This window comes from Syzygium oleosum, unplaced genomic scaffold (assembly GCF_021117445.2).
Source record: "Syzygium oleosum isolate NSW1041296 unplaced genomic scaffold, Sole_v2.1 Sole_v2.07, whole genome shotgun sequence".
In the NCBI taxonomy this organism is placed as follows: Eukaryota; Viridiplantae; Streptophyta; class Magnoliopsida; order Myrtales; family Myrtaceae; genus Syzygium; species Syzygium oleosum.
In genome coordinates, this window is record NW_026607491.1 from 4,454,243 (window position 1) to 4,470,418 (window position 16,176).

Below are 16,176 nucleotides of genomic sequence, written 5' to 3' on the forward strand. Positions count from 1 at the left end.
ACCAGTTTGGGATTTTCAGTGGTCAAAATATTAATTTGGGGTAAAATTATCACATGAGTATCAGTTTGAAATTTTTCGTGATCAAAATTAGTTTTAAACAAATGTCACAAATATACAAATTTGGAGTTTTTCGTGATATTGACCCTTAATCTAACGATGAGAAGAATTTCAAGATATTATCGATTCACCTGTTTATGGTGCTGGTCATTGCATCCATTGACTGGATCATAAACAATAAGGTCAAATTTCGGTGACAGCAGCCAGTCATTGTGCTTCAAGAAGATAATATGTGAAGAAAATCAACAATGTGCAAGTAGATATTATTTTGGTAGATGTGGGAATTCCAATCAAATGTGGGAGAGACGTCAAAAGCATAAGAAGTGAAGTAGTGACAACCAAGCAATTTGATATTCGTCCTTTTCAAGCTGAAAGAACTAGAATCACACAAGATAGATGGGGATCAATTACCTCCTGGGAGAGAGAATGCACCAGGAGAATACGGCAGCCACTCTATGGAGCACAAATGGTGCTTTAGAATTTGACACCACAATTCTATCTAATGCTTTCTCCTTCATAGGTTCCTGGTGGAAAAGTTTTCCATGTCTCTTCCAAAGATCCAGATTGAACTCGACACTGATGGAAATGTATATTTGTTGAGCCAAGACAACAGAGTTTATACTGGAAGAATGGTTACATTGTGTTTACATCACAGTTTCTTGGTCCAATTGTTAGTAACTATCAATATCCGTTTCTGGCCTTCGAAGGTAGTATCGCAAGCAATTTACTAGCACCTGCAATTTCAAATGATAACGCAAGTAAACCCTGTGAGTTCAAATAACAGACTTCATAGACAAACATTTTGATCCTACATGGTATACAAACATAATTGCTTGTAATTGAATAATGGTTTCAATAAGATTTAAAACTCGTGAGCAATTTAAAGACCCACATCATTTCTAGAACTAGAATATCAGTAAGGTCCGTGTATTTTAGTTCAGGAACATAACATTTCAAAAGAAAATTTTTAAATTTTAATCTATACGATAATTATATTAATTTAGCCCCTCGGATCAGTAGAATCAATCCCACGTTTTCATCAATTAAGATAGGAACCTATAAAGATCCTTCTTTAGATATAGACTCTTGGTTAGGTTTCAGATCCACAACCGTAGCTGCTTTCTGGTTTTCAAGATTTGATAAATAGCATCGTAAGATATTATTTTTACTTAACTGGTGTGCTCTCATCCACCAGATTGAGTTTGAGGGGGGCACGTTGGAGAATTTATTGTGTAGTTGGTTCGGGTGTTGGTTGAATTAAGTAGGAGAATAATAATTTAGTAGCTGCGTGTTGGTTTCTATGCCCTATAAATTAGCTTCTTTCTGTACTCTTGAATAGGAGATTACTGAATAAGCACTTTCAAATCATTGTGTTATATTATTCTTAACTCATACGATATAAGGATCCTACAATCCGGAATAGGAATTTAACAACCAATTATTCAACCCAAATCACTACATTTGACATAAGTCCAACAGAATATGTGAACATACAGTCTTATGAGATGCTATGAAAGCAAGATTTTTTAAGACTTCACCAATTACCTGAGACAATGAGCTATTCAGTGCTGCTCCTCCATAGCTCACGTAAAATTTATCTTTAGCCACCAACCCCTGTAAGATGAGAACTCCTTTTAAGTGCGACCATAGTATACAAACAATTGAATATGCGAAGATCTGCAAACAGAAGCGAGATGAGAAACAGGCTAATCTATCATACTTCTGTATCAATCTCTGCCGATTCCACATTGATATTAATGTCAGCAAGATTTTTGATGATGTCTACAAGTAATCCAGGTCGATCTGCTGTCTCTACATAAAGCAAGCTGGTCCAAAGCAGGATAAATTTGCATAAGCGATCTATTAATCACCTCTCTTGAATACAATGATGTGTAATTTAACAAAAATCCAGGGAATCTAGTATTTCGCTATTCAAAGATGATCTGATGAATATGCATACCTCCGCTTCGGTCCATCTTCCTTCACTTGAATGCGAGTTGCGATGTCAACATCAAGCTGTTTTAAGATAAAGAATGCCACTCAATACAGGTAACTTCATGGAACAAGTGCAAAACTTCTATCAATTGAAATAGAAAGTCTTAGCACATCAGATTATACACGGTCATAGCACAGATCCAAACATTAAGCGGCCAAACTACTAGTTCCCTAAACAGGAAGTACCATAAAGCAATAACTGAAATGTCTTTCATCCCAAACCAGAAAAAAGGAAGGGGAACCTTTAAAATAGATTTTGTCATGGAAAAAAATGTTAAAACAAATCATTTCTGAGCATGTAGACATTTTATTTGCCTAGAAACAGAAAATGGCATCATTTTTTCCTCTTCCTGCTGTCTGAACATGGAAAGTTTTGCAATTTATTAGTTCCAAAGGGATGATGTGAATTTTGAGCAATTTCGTTCCGCACGTAGAAAGTATCAGACTACTATCGATTTATGTGAAAGTTTAAACTTTTAGATGACGGCATGATTTCCTATACTCATGCTCATCACTCAAAGCTCAATTTTGATGTATGGCCCGCCATTATGAGGGTCATTACGTCTTGACCAAGATTTTGTTCTGGTATAAGGTCGTCCAAGCACGTCTTTCCCACCACAGCTCGCACAAAGGCGCAGAAGCAACAGTTACCATAAGAACATGCGTGGTAAGGGTAAAAAAGAGGAAGAACCTACGAAGGAGAACCAACCCAGCATTTCCAACTGATGATATCAACATCATCGGAATATGTAATATTTAAAGACCTCAAAACTACCTATAGACCATTCTCAAATGCAAACCCGTGCAGTCCAAACTAAAAGCAGGATTCCCAACAAAATCAGGGTCAAAACCAAGTGGACCAACCAATTTGGAGCAAGAATATTTTGACAGGACACGTAATCAGTTTATGTTGCTTAGATCTAATGGATTCTTCTAATAGTATTTTAGACAGTTCTCTCAATTTCCCTCCATTAAGTTTAAGTTGTTCGAATGAAGTTCATGTTTCCAGAAAAAGAAACAAGAATAGTTTGACACGACAGGTTAGAATAGAAAACCTTTTTGACTCTATTCTATATATATCAGCCAAAAATTATCAGCAATTTCACCTAGATTTGAAAACCACGTATCGATATACCTTTTGCTTTGACTTCTAAAAAGCTTGGGAATCTTCATTAATCCCCCGACTTCACTCTCTCTCTCTCTCTCTCTCTCTCTCTCTCTCTCTCTCTCTCTCCCCCCACAAAAAAATAAAAGGGGGAAAGAAAAACACAAGAGAAGAATGAATGACCTGCCTCAACCCACTAGAAAAAACCTTTTCCCTCTTTTTCTCTCTATAATATATTTTCTATTTCAGTGAGCATCTCCTACCAAAAGCATATTATAGTGTGTTTGAAATGCTGGCTTAGTAATAATGCCAAACTAATTAAATACCTCTATATGGAAATTAGAAAATGAATAGGGATGCACCGACAATGGGACAGAATCTTGCACGGAGGAAGTCAAGGGAAAATTCAAACTTATGCCAAAATGAATCGTGGACTCTCACAAAAATCTGAAGCACGTGGGTTTCAGTTGGGGTCCAACAGGCAAATCTCAGAACAAGTATGCCCCACAACAGTTACAAAAGAGATTATTCGTCATATCTTGCTAATCCTATCCTATGTGTTTACGTATCTCATATTACTTGTTGATAGGGTTTATAGTGGCCTTATATACACGAAACTCCCTCAATCTAAATTCCCTTGACCTAAAATTTAAGTTTTTGGGTTGGACTTGTCACTATGAACGAGCCAAGAAGGGTCAAAGTACAATGGACACAAACCAAGAAAATGAAACTTGCAGAAACCAAAAATGCACATCACCTTCTTCTCTGGAGCTTGTATTCCAAATGCCGCACCCAATGCAAGTTGTGCACTGGACTCCTAAAAATTAAATAGTAATGGTAACAAGAAATTCACAAGCAGAAATTCTGTCCAGTAGATAATTTTTCCATGATACTCTCACCAAAGAACTCAAAGTAATAAACACTATGGAGCAATAATTTAAATTCATACCGGATGATACTTCAAAAGATTGTTGATAATTGTAAGGCGGATCGTCTCCAATAGCTCAGGATCCTCAACTTTACGGCCAGTGTCCCTGAAAAAAAATATATAATATAAATGACTGCTTACCCTTTTTTAATTGTTTCAATAAGTGACTGCTTCCCATTATGTGATACTAAAATTGACCTGTCATGGCATGCACAAAGGAAAAAAACAATCGAAAGATAGCGACAGCTAGAGTTGAGTCCATATAGAAACTTAGTGCCTCTTTGGCTCTTGAAGATCCAAAAATTTTGTTTCAAATCACATTTGACTGTGATAATAGGTCATAAAAAATGTCTAGTAATATCTTCAAAACAGTTTCCAGCAAAAACAGGTGAGTTGTTTTGCAAAATTAAACCTACAAACAGATAACAATTTCTTTTGTTTTCAGCATTTTCATTCAAATGAGAACAGGAAGGTCTGATACAACCAAAATACAGCTTCTCATGATTTTGACGGATACCAAGCAAGTTCTCACGATTTTTCATTCCTACTGAAAATTTTCATTCTCACTGACCAAACCAATTTCCAAGAAGATAGAAAATGAAACAAAGACACACTCATATTATCGAAAATACATAAACAATGATGATTAAAGCCTTCTACCGGTCTCTTTTTAAATAACCCGAAATGCGGAAGCTAGAATAAGAGATGAAATATCTTTCAGCTGAGTCTATTTTTCCAGGTTACAAGTTCCTCTCTCACTGATCTATATGCTACCCGGCTGACGAATAAGAGTACAAACGCAGAATTTGTAAGAACCAGCGAAAAGCGCACGACAATTTCAGTTCTTTCTTTTCAAGGATAACAGTCTTAGCTGATATTCATCCCAATAGACTATATGCCCGGAAGATATGACAAACACTTGCAACAACATGGCAGAAAGCCAGAGAACTCAGGCATAGAGGACAATAATCTATTTTGTTCTAGAGTTTCTACAAATGAAATCTTTAAAGCATGGCTGATAACAGACATATAGTCATGATCGTCACAAGTGCAATAATTATTCAGCAAATAATACTGAAAAGTTAATCTTCAACACAAAAACATAAATAAAAATGAACTACATGGAAATTGAGAATAAGAGAATATGCACAGAGAACATGGATCAGCAATTCCATAGAGGAGACAAAAAATTCTATGACAATAAGTACATCAAGTGTTGCCGGTAGAAATGAAATCCCTTACAGTCTTGTGATGTGGAATTTTGTTTGCTTGACAGGTCCCTCTGTGGTAACAATTCCCTTCGATACATCCAATCCTAAATCCTTCAATGCTCTCATCTGTCAACATAAATCATCAGTCTAATCTCATCAGAAAATACACACGGAAGCAAAACTCTACCCAGATACCTATGCCATTAAGAACTCTTCAGGTAAATTTATTCCAATACTCAATGGATGTACTCAAATCTTCCAACCCTAAGAATTTACACATTTACATGTAAAAGAATCCAATTCAAAGGAAAACAACCAGCTTACATTATCCAACAACCAAAGACTTTTGTCAGTATATACTGCATATTTGATTCCATCCATAAATCGATTTTCTTCCCTATGAGTTATAGTCTCAATAAGAATTTGAGTTCTTATTGTTGGTTCATAGGTTATTATATGAATATACCACATCAATTCGTTATGTATGGATGATGAGATTCCCAGCGCGACCCAAGATACAAGAGACTATGCTCACAAGTTTATGCTTCATAGTCCCGCTCGAATCTAGAGGGTAAAAGGGGCTTAAATGATCTGGTTACTAAAACAAATTATAAAATGGCAAACCAACTCAATCTGGGGATGGGGAATAACACAAAAAAAGCTCAAATTAGACCAATTTAGCCACAAGGCAATAGTAATGGTATAGTATCCATCATTCTTCTCTTTCATTCTCCTCATCTTTGGGGCATATATTTGGCAGGATGCACACAATTTTGATAGACAAACAGAGATATCCATTCACCCAATAAATAGGGGAAAAAACAGAGAGAGTTGTTGCTGGAAAGAGCATTGGCACTGAAACTGAAACCAAAATCACTACTACTTTTAGGTTAACAATAAAATCTTTACAAAAAAGTCACTTCACCGTGTCAATAAGAGCCCCGAGGCGATCCCCAAAGCTGAGTTGCACTATAGTCGCATCTGAATCTGAATTTTGATCAATCAGCACCACTGGCATGGGAACATAATCAGAAGCATCATCACACTGCAGAAAAAGTTACACTTGTGTCATGTCGTCAGAACGGATACATCTTGGGATTTTTTGTATTCTCTACCAACTAAAAATTGACACTTAGAATAACAATTTAAAAATCCCATCATCGCATTATTGAAATTCATATCAAAGAAAACACCTGAACAAGTAAAGGACTAAATCATGACGGAACATCACATTTAGGCTATTGTCTGTACTTCATCTAGATAAGAGAGATGAACATATGGAAGGACTGATAAGTGCAGTATAGTATATCTCAGTGAAGATGTGGAAAGAACCACAGCAGAATACCAGCTTCTCCATCTCACAACTAAATAACACAAGCAGAAGACACAATTTGGAGAAAATAGTTGGTGAACGAAAAAGACAATACACGACAATATGCATTCAATATGTCAACCCAAGCTACAGATTTACACTATATAAAGAAAAGTTGGTCCCACCCAGACACTGATTTTCAACATAACCATTGAAAGATGCTTGTTGATTGCACCAATTAGCAACAGAAGAGAAAATGGCCACTATGAAGGCATTCATTACTCGACAAAGACGGGAAAAACACTGGTTCTAATTGCCAGGGAAGCTCTATTAACAAACAATTGAAGTAAATTTAAACAGAAGGCCAGTTCTCCACAAAATTATATTACACAATTAAAGGATCCAATAGGCACCAAAATCGAACATAGAAAATAGACAACTGTGTTTTTTTTTTTTTGATAACCGAGGTATCCGCGCGGCCGGCGAGCTAGGGCTCAAACCAGCGGTGATGCCCGACTACTGTGTTTTCAACGTTCAAATATCCAATAAGTTGGTAAAATTCAGTTCCTTACCATTGAGGTGACATCCACAGCATTTGTGCCATTAGCAGAAGCATGAACGATGTTTCTGCACAATAATCCAAATGAATATGGAGAATCAATAAGCAGGAACAACATGCGTTCAACAAAGGTGCATAAATGATCACACACACAGACTGCAGAATCGCTCTATCCTTGTTATAGATAGGTCTAGTCAAAACATTTTTCACAGGTGCCAAAGAGAACGCCAGAATCAGTGTTCAGGCAACCGTTTGATCCCGATATTCTCGACGCAAACTAATCCGATGATCGCAGATGGTCATAGAAAACGAGCGATCAGACAAAAGGATATAGGAGAAATCAACCAGATTTTCTTCGTCAACCTATATTCCGAAACGCAGACATCGGCACCCTCCCGATCAGAGCCTTGGACGATCAGTCGAGCTCATCGGCCACAAAGTACTCCAAACCCAGGGAAACGAAGAAACAGACGAACTACCGAGGTCCTTGCGGCTGCAGATTCACATCTCAATCTAGCACGAAAGCGGAGGAGAAAACACGTCGCGTACCTCTCTCGCCAGAATCCGATGCTGAGCCGGGGGAATTTGCAGTCGAGCGGGTGACCGCGAGACGTTCCAAGAGGCGGACATAGGCGAGGGAGGTGATCGGAGAAAGCTCCCCAACGGCAGAGAGCGAGCGAAGACGACGAAGAAGAAGAAGAGGAGAAGAAGGCGCGCGATGAAGCCATGGGAGAAGCTCTGGGAAGTTTCGGGAGTTCCGTAACGCGAAGAAATGGAGAGACTCAGCAGAGTGCCATGGAGGAGGATCGGGGGGAGATGCTTCTGGCGACTGGCGAGACGGTGGCAGGACACAAGGAACGGGCCCTCTTCGGTAAATTCGGAGGGGGCGCGAGGGCTGAACCGGGTTTTCGCACGTCCGAGCTGGTTCGTGAGTTCGTCACTCGCGCGAGAGTAGTTGGTTGATGATTGGGGGTGGGGTATTGCGTCACTTTTGGCGGGACCTACTTTGGAGGTGTCGCCACGTCAGCCTAACGGATACGTCACCTTCTTGTTCGCCGCATGCTTGCTCGGGTAAATTAAAAATTCAAATTTGGGTCATTTACCAGATTTTACGCCTACGCTATCTCCGGTCACGATAGGAAATCTGAATTTTCGTCTTGATATAGACAAAAAAAAAATGCTAATTGAATAGTGGAGATCAAGGTATAAAAAAATATAAAATTGGAAAAAGCTACAAAAATGATCTTCGAATTGGTAACCCCGATTTTTTTTTAATGACTCAAAAATTTCAAGAAATGAAGCGACTTGGACACGAAATTGGCATCTACGAGAACTATGGAAAGAGGTAGATGGCTTCCACTAGAAGAGGGAGAAGTGAAGATAAATATCGATGGAGCATATGTATCCGGCTCAAACGAAGGCTCTATTGCTTGCATTTGCCGCAATTCCTCTACGACTTTGGTTGATGGCTTTGCTCGAACTGTCCTCGTCTCCTGAGTTGAGCAAGCAAAAACCCTAGCCATGGTGGAAACACTAAAGTTTTCTCTTTCCATGGACGCACGAACGGCTTCTCTTGGGGTCAAATTGCCTAAGTTTAAGTAACTTGTCCATAGATCGGTCCGACTAAGAAGGGCGTGCACTTATCAACGAGGCGGGGCGAGCTGTTGCTCCTCTTTTCAAATTTAAAGATAGCACATTGTAATAGAGCCTGTAATTGTGTAGCTAATTGGGTTTCCAAAGCCCATAGAAAAAAGGCCTTGTCCCAGATTTAGCTAGCTCGCCCTCCAAAGGCCCTCTAAGATATGCTTTGTTTCGAGGCCTCATTAGTGGCTTCATGTATTTACCGCTAATAATAAAAGATTGTGTTTAGACAAAAAAAAAAACACCAACAATGCAAACCATTTGATTTTGTTAACAACCAAATTTTTGTCTAAAAGTTTTTTTTGAAAAAATTGCAAAAAAAGTTATAAACATGTTGTATGGATGCTAATTTAGTTATGAACTTTTCAATTTGACCAATTTAGTTCTAAACATTTTGAAGATTTGCAAATGTAGTCTTTGTAGCTAATTTAGCTAGCAATCACTAATGTGAACATCAATCATCCTACGTGGCCGGCATTGACGTGAATTATTTTTTGCAATTTTTATAAAAATTCTCTGAATTTTTTTTTATAAATTTCTTTCTTTCTTTCTTTCTTTCTTTTCTTTTTACCTGCAAAAATTGTTCACTCATATAGAATAGTAGGCGTTCATGTCAGTGATTGTTAGCCAAAATTGGTTAGAAAGATTACATTAGCAAATTATCAAAAAGTGTAGAACTAAATTGGTTTGCCAAAATTGGTAAGAAGGATTACATTAGTAAATTATCAAAAAGTGTACAACTAAATTGATCAAATTGAAAAATTTAGAATTAAATGTATCCGTGCAATAGACTTAGGATTATTTTGTTAATTATCCCAATTTTTTGTTCCATGCTTTAGAAAAAACCGGATTTAGTTTCCTCCGTGTAGAATGGAATAGGATCAAATGCCAATGTTGTGTGTAGAATGGAATAGGATCAAGTATCCAATACCTTTAATTGAGTACCTCCATTATCTCATGCTAAAAAGAAAAAAAAAAAAAAAAAAAAAGAAAACAATTTGGAAGAAAATAGAGAAATATTGGGGGGTTGTTTGGTATTGGGCCACTTGAAAATTCCTTCCTTTTAACGATCCACGGCCTATATTCGACTATTTCCTGGCCATTTGTGCCGGGCCTTTGGATCCTCCCTCAAACGAATTTCGTTCCCAAGTTGACAACTAAATTTAAATTTCATATATCTCACTTATGCTTTAGTATCCAACCACTACCTTTGGGCAAATGTCAGGGAAATTGATGAAACTCTTAACGATGGTTTTCCAACTCGGAAAGTGCATTCTGCCCTTTTTTCACGGGCCATCAGCGATTAACTCTTAAGCTAAGGGCTGCTATTCGGAACAGCATGCTCCACTTCACGTTACGTTTATGTCGTATAGTCGCATTTGTAGAAAACTGCGTATATTACCAGCATAGGATCACACGTACACGTACCATTTTCGTCTTCCATACCATAACCCCGGCCAAAGAAAAAACAAGGAACAAACAAACCAGAAAACACAACTTTGACGTTGACCTTATTTACCAGCAAAATCACCAGCCATCGTCTCTTCCCTTCTCTTCTCATTTCAGACCTCCTCCGTCAGCTTACACACCCCCCTCTCTCTCTCTCTCTCTCTCCGGCTCCCCGCCGGCGATGTCGATGGCCTTGACCTCGGGCTTCCTCTCCTCCGCCTTGGGAACGACCACCGTGAGCACCCCGTTCTCCATGTTGGCCCGCACTCCGTCCAGCTTCACGTTCTCCGGCAGCCTGAACCGCCGCGCGAACCGCCCGCTGCTCCGCTCCACGCGGTGCCACTTGTCCGCCTTCTCCTCCTGCTCCCTGCGCCTCTCCCCGCTGATCTGCAGCACCCTCCCGTCCTCCACCTCCACCTTCACCTCCTCCTTCTTCAGCCCCGGCAGGTCCACCTTGAACACGTGCGACTCCGGCGTCTCCTTCCAGTCCATCCGCGCGTTCGCCATGGCCGTGGCCTCCCGGTCCCCGCCGGAGGGCTGGACGGCGGCGACGCCGAAGCCCTCGAAGGGGTCCCACATGTCGAGGGAGAAAGGCTCGAAGACGCTGCCCCCGCGCCCGCTGAAGAAACTCGGGACCAGCGACATGGTGTACGACGAAACTCTCATGTTTCGGTGGGTTTGGTGCTTTTCAAGAGAGCTTTGATTGAAGAAATATCCGGGAGCAGGAATTTATACAGAGAGAGAGAGAGAGAGAGAGAGAGAGTGCAGTGGTTTCATGGCGCTTCTGGACGATGACAAGTATCGGTACGAAGTGAAAGGTGTCTTCTCTGATCTGATCTCTCTCTTCCCACGAGGTTCCACGAGCTTCTTCGGCATTCTGAGCTTGTGTATAGGAGAGACGGGAAGATAGAAAGGGCGAGGAGTTGAATGGGCCGTGAGGCCTAACTTCGGAACTGAGCGGGACTGGGCTTGTCGTCCAATTCAATATGAAGCAGTAAAAGGCAGGCTTTAATTTTCATACTGTTACGTTACCTAGCAAAAGGGCATATTGCTATCAGTTCACGTGTGCACCAAAATTTGAGAAAAAGAAGAACTTAAAATGGGCAGAAGGGGATACCAAACACTTGGATCATTTTACAAATTAAAATTTAGTTATTGTCTGATGATGAAGATCGAGATTTATTGTGTGAAAATCTAACGAATTACCTAGAAAAAGGTTTTCTGTGATATTCAAGTATCCCATCGAAGAGGTAGTGCGTTTTGATATTATTCATAGATAAGATGCACTTTAGAATGGTCGTCACATAATGCGATGATTTCGAGTACTCTTTTTAAGAGTTTGGTCCACATGAGATGAGTCAGATCGTCACAGACGATATAGGAATAAAATTCTCCCGTTCACGTCTACATCAAGCTTGCCAACTATGACATGGCCTTGGCGCAGTACACAAATGGCATCTGATTGATGACAATCAACTCTAGAAGAGGCATCTTCTACGGATCGAATGTGGCCGTCAAGGTGTTGACATTAACATCGGTCGAATCTCAACGGCGACACAGAGATCTTGGCATCAACGTATGCTTATTTAACTGCTAACCCAGTGAAGGATTGCTTATTGCTCAGGTCCTCTTAAGAGTGCTAAAGCATTGATGCTTGCAAACCCTAGCTTCTAATAGTGACAGCTATCCATAACTTCAACGCTCTCAGTTGCTCGATACCATTCATCTCTCATCTTACTATATTTAAATTCAAGTTCATGTCTCATCTTACTTTATTTAAACTCATGTTCCTTCATTTTGACATATTAGATTAAATTCAAGTCAAAGGTAGATCATTCGACGTTTTTACGAAGATCAAACCCAAAAATTCGCATCGAACTGGATCAAATTCAAGACCTTACGTTTGCGCCGGTTGTACTAAACATCTGTGTTCGTTTTGCATCTCTACACGACTCCGTTGAGGAATGCATGCTTCGGAAAATCAGCCGAGTTTCCACAGTAAGCGCTTGGTTTGCGGCCGATGGCTACATGGTCATCGCTCTTGCTTGTATTTGACTGAAACCTTCAATATTAAAGACATCGAAATGTTGGAAACATTTGGAAACAGAGGCAACCATAATTTGCACAATGAAGGACAAAGAAACGATGAGTCCAACACCGTCCCGCTCGCACGTACTCGTTTTCCCATTCCCGGTGCAAAGCCACGTGAACGCCATGCTCAAGCTCGCCGAGCTTCTCTGCCTCGCCGATCTCGAGGTCACCTTCCTCAACTCTGACTACATCCAGAGCCGCCTGCTCCGGTTCTCTGACGTGGAATCCCGTTTTGGGCAGTACCCAGGCTTCCGGTTCGCCATAATAACGGACGGGTTGCCAGAGGACCACCCGCGCTGCGGTTACGAGGCTCGAGAGTTGTTCAACTCGACGAAGGCAGTGACGAGACCGGTATTCGGGGAGATGCTGGTTTTGGGTCGACTGAGGTCCGCGTCGGGGAGGCCGGTCACATGCATCATAGCCGACGGGTTGCTGACTTTCGCCATTGATTTCGCGAAAGAGATCAGAGTTTGGTGCTTCTTGTTCAGAACTACTAGTGCTTCTTGTTTTTGGGCTAATCTTTGCATTCCTAAGCTCATTGAAGCTGGGGAGCTTCCATTTCAAGGTATCACTCAGATTTGCTTAATACTGAAGATGTGAAACTATATTTAAAGACACATGAATTTACTCAATTTGTTAAAACATTCTTCCAGGCAATGACTTGGATAAGCCAGTGAAGAACGTAGCAGGGATGGAAAAGTTCCTAAGACGTCGAGATCTTCCAGGCTTCTGTCGCTCCATCGATGCGACCGAGGCCACTCTCCAATTCATCGCCAACGAGAGCCAACAAAACGCGAGAGCCGACGCTCTCATCTTCAACACCTTTGATGAGCTCGAATCGCCGATCCTCACTCACATCCACAACCACGGCTCTTTCCCTGAAATATATGCCATCGGACCCCTCCACGTCCATCTCAAATCGATACTAACGGCAGCCGACGCCAACATGCCGGTCTCGAGAAATAATGGGATTTTGAGAGAGGATAGAAGCTGCATGGGTTGGCTCGACGACCAGCCGCCGAAGTCGGTGGTCTACGTGAGCTTCGGGAGCCTTGTGGTGATCACAAGGGACCAGGTCATGGAATTCTGGTACGGTTTGGTCAACAGTGGGGTGAGATTCTTGTGGGTGTTGAGGCCGGACTTCATCGCCGAGAAAGATGGCAGTGACCGGATCCCTGCCGAACTCGCGGAGGCCACGAACGAGAGAGGGTACTGTTGCATCCTCGATTTTCTCATTAGGAATCAATCCGAGCTTTCTCATCATTTAAACTTTAGTGATAGAAACTTTGTGCCACTGTAACGCTAAGCTGGCATTTCTCTCCCGAAAATCAAGACATCACTTGTCTTGCACTTGCAGTTCGTTCCTAAGCACCGTATGTTCCTAACAGTTATCTAGTGGAGTGGGCCCCACAAGAGGGGGTCCTGGCCCACCCGGCCATCGGCTGCTTCCTGAGCCACGGCGGATGGAACTCGACCCTGGAGGCGGTAGCCGCCGGAGTCCCCATGATCTGCTGGCCCTGCTTCGCCGACCAGACACTGAACAGCAGGTTCGTGGGCCGAGTGTGGAGGAACGGGGCGGACATGAAAGACGCCTGCGACAGGGTCGTGGTGGAGAGGATGGTGAGAGATCTGATGGATCCAGAGAAGGACAATGAGTTCAGAGATTCTGCAGAGAAGATGGCAAAGCTTGCCAGAACCAGTTCTGGCTTCGGAGGCTCGTCCTATCGCCATTTGGAGAGGTTGATTCTGGATATCAAGAACATGGCAGCTCATCGAAATTGAATTACGAGTTGAATTGAAAAGATTAACGGAATATATTTAGACACGAGATAGAAGGAAATGTTGCTGTCTCTAGCAGGGGCTAGAATATAGAGAGAAAGAGAGAAATATATGGGATGGAGTAATTTGATTTGTTTCGTGTGACTTTGTTTTATTGGGAACAAAAGGAAAATTTCCTATGTCAACAAGTGTGAGATCTCGCATTCGATTCATACTCGGCATAATCACTTGCGGCCAAGTGACAAGGAAGTATTTCCTTGTGAATCTCCCCATGTTGATGACCTATCTTAGGTCGGATTGAGAAGGCGGACTTAATCTGGTTCACAAGAGATGTGTTGATTGGTTGAAATGGAAAGATAATTCGATTCTCAATTTTATAGAACGATACTTAAGATATCAATTGCTGATTTGGCTAGAATCTATTAATACGATAATGAGTTGATCAATCAGTTTGTTACTTAATTTAAAAGTCTAGAAGTAGATGTCTCACTTATGTAAGTATGAGCACCTACTTAAGGACGAAGATAGAGGACCACATAAAGACTTTACACATAGCATGCATTTTGTTAGAAAAATGAGTCATGCGATAAATCCGATTAGGATAAAATTTGGTAAGGAAAAATCTAATTTGCCGATGACAATGGGGCAAATTGATAACTCTTAATTATCTAATTTAAAAGGATGAGAAAATGACATAAACAATCCCTGAACTTTGCCCCAATGTGCAATGTGATCCCTGAACTTTTAATTTGTTCAATGTGGTCTCTTAACTTTAACTCAATGCTCAATGGGGTCTATGTACCAAAAGTCAATGGACTATATTGAATAAACGAAAGTTCAAAAACTACATTCAACATTAGGCTAAAGTTCAATGACTATATTAAACAAATTAAAAGTTTGAGGATCAAATTGCTCATCGAGCTAAAGTTCAGGGATTGTTTGTATCATTATCCCTAAAAGAATCAAACAATCGATGAATCTTTTAATTCTTTTAAAATGGGGCATTTGTTTATACCAAAAAATGACCAACTTTTGGTTATTATCGACATGTAATGAACTTAATCGATAAGAGCAGAGTTTGATCATTCGGAATAGAATTATCGACAACTTGATGAATCGATAACTTGAAAGAATCAACAAACATTGGACTTGACAATCTCGGATGCAACCGTCAAAGAAGTAATCATCAACATAGTGGAATAAACAACCGTCAAGATAGTGGAGCTGAAGAAACTGTCCATGTAGTGGAGCCATTGTAATCGTCTGTAACATATATTTGTAACCCCCTATGTAACTTCCGTTTGTAACCTCTCTTTGTAATAGTCATTTATAACCATTGATTGTTGGCTTTAAATAGCCACATCGTACCCTTCGGAGGCCCTGCACCTTACAAACAAACAAACATGTTACCTTTCAAATTCTACACTGCAATTATAGTTTCCAGACTCGCGTCGTTAATTAAATTCTGCATGTTTCTTAACTGTAGTTTCTAGATCCGCATCGTCGATTAAATTGTAGCGTGTTTTTGTTGTATATCCTGGGTGCCTCGTCATTGATTAAATTTCGGTGTTGCATCTTCGCATTCTCAGGTTTTGTCATTGATTAAATTCAGGCATAGTTTGTGTACGTTTGGTTCCGTTTGAGGCGATTAGGTTCTTAGGCTTTATCGTCGATTAAATTCCAATACAGTTTATGTATGTTCAATTCCGTTTGGAGTGAAGTTATTGTCTACTTGTGAAATTTCCTGTCTAGAATCATTACAGAGCCTGTCTCCTCTAATAAAACCGAAAAATTATTTTTGGTGAAAGATATTTCATTGCGAAGTTGAATTTTGGCACAACGCCTTGTATCGATAGGGTGGGATTAAGTTTAGAAAAGTAACGGAGCTCTCTTTATATAACCTCAATCGGTGATTGACACTTTTTTGTTCTGTAAAAACTAGCGAATGAAATTTTCATCTCCCAAAGGTAATTTAAGGAACGATGATTACGAACGCTTTCTTTGTGCTTCCACGAGTAATCATGATTATTATCTTAACTACTTCGTAAG

General features: G+C 40.4%; 3 protein-coding genes across 3 annotated transcripts; 1 reads left to right on the plus strand and 2 right to left on the minus strand.

Moving 5' to 3' along the window:
- Window positions 1–386: 386 nt before the first annotated feature.
- LOC115674184 (ACT domain-containing protein ACR12) lies at window positions 387–8,014 on the minus strand. Its single transcript, XM_030596530.2, has 10 exons — window positions 7,717–8,014; window positions 7,181–7,235; window positions 6,222–6,341; window positions 5,328–5,422; window positions 4,107–4,191; window positions 3,915–3,974; window positions 2,018–2,073; window positions 1,778–1,883; window positions 1,603–1,671; window positions 387–791 (listed from the first exon to the last, which is right to left on the minus strand). The coding sequence occupies exons 1-10, from the start codon at window positions 7,893–7,895 to the stop codon at window positions 729–731; spliced, it is 888 nt and encodes a 295-aa protein (XP_030452390.1). The 5' UTR covers window positions 7,896–8,014; the 3' UTR covers window positions 387–728.
- A 2,172-nt stretch (window positions 8,015–10,186) lies between these two features.
- Window positions 10,187–11,028, minus strand: LOC115676242 (17.6 kDa class I heat shock protein-like). Its single transcript, XM_030599120.2, has one exon. The coding sequence runs from the start codon at window positions 10,921–10,923 to the stop codon at window positions 10,390–10,392; it is 534 nt and encodes a 177-aa protein (XP_030454980.1). The 5' UTR covers window positions 10,924–11,028; the 3' UTR covers window positions 10,187–10,389.
- Window positions 11,029–12,471: 1,443 nt separating this feature from the next.
- Window positions 12,472–14,130, plus strand: LOC115677442 (7-deoxyloganetic acid glucosyltransferase-like). The gene is made up of 3 exons (XM_030600613.2): window positions 12,472–12,913; window positions 13,002–13,557; window positions 13,737–14,130. The coding sequence occupies exons 1-3, from the start codon at window positions 12,472–12,474 to the stop codon at window positions 14,128–14,130; spliced, it is 1,392 nt and encodes a 463-aa protein (XP_030456473.2).
- The last annotated feature ends 2,046 nt before the right edge of the window (window positions 14,131–16,176 follow it).

What these genes read in the sequence shown, in the direction of transcription:
- LOC115677442 (XM_030600613.2), top strand. Translation starts at nt 12,472, where the DNA reads ATGCTCAAGCTCGCCGAGCTTCTCTGCCTCGCCGATCTCGAGGTCACC. An exon ending in TGGGGAGCTTCCATTTCAAG is followed by an intron (nt 12,914 to 13,001) that starts GTATCACTCAGA and finishes ACATTCTTCCAG; the next exon opens with GCAATGACTTGGATAAGCCA. An exon ending in GAGGCCACGAACGAGAGAGG is followed by an intron (nt 13,558 to 13,736) that starts GTACTGTTGCAT and finishes TGTTCCTAACAG; the next exon opens with TTATCTAGTGGAGTGGGCCC.
- LOC115674184 (XM_030596530.2), bottom strand. Translation starts at nt 7,895, where the DNA reads ATGGCTTCATCGCGCGCCTTCTTCTCCTCTTCTTCTTCTTCGTCGTCT. An exon ending in ATCGGATTCTGGCGAGAGAG is followed by an intron (nt 7,236 to 7,716) that starts GTACGCGACGTG and finishes ATTATTGTGCAG; the next exon opens with AAACATCGTTCATGCTTCTG. An exon ending in GAAGATGGACCGAAGCGGAG is followed by an intron (nt 1,884 to 2,017) that starts GTATGCATATTC and finishes GCTTTGGACCAG; the next exon opens with CTTGCTTTATGTAGAGACAG.
- LOC115676242 (XM_030599120.2), bottom strand. Translation starts at nt 10,923, where the DNA reads ATGAGAGTTTCGTCGTACACCATGTCGCTGGTCCCGAGTTTCTTCAGC.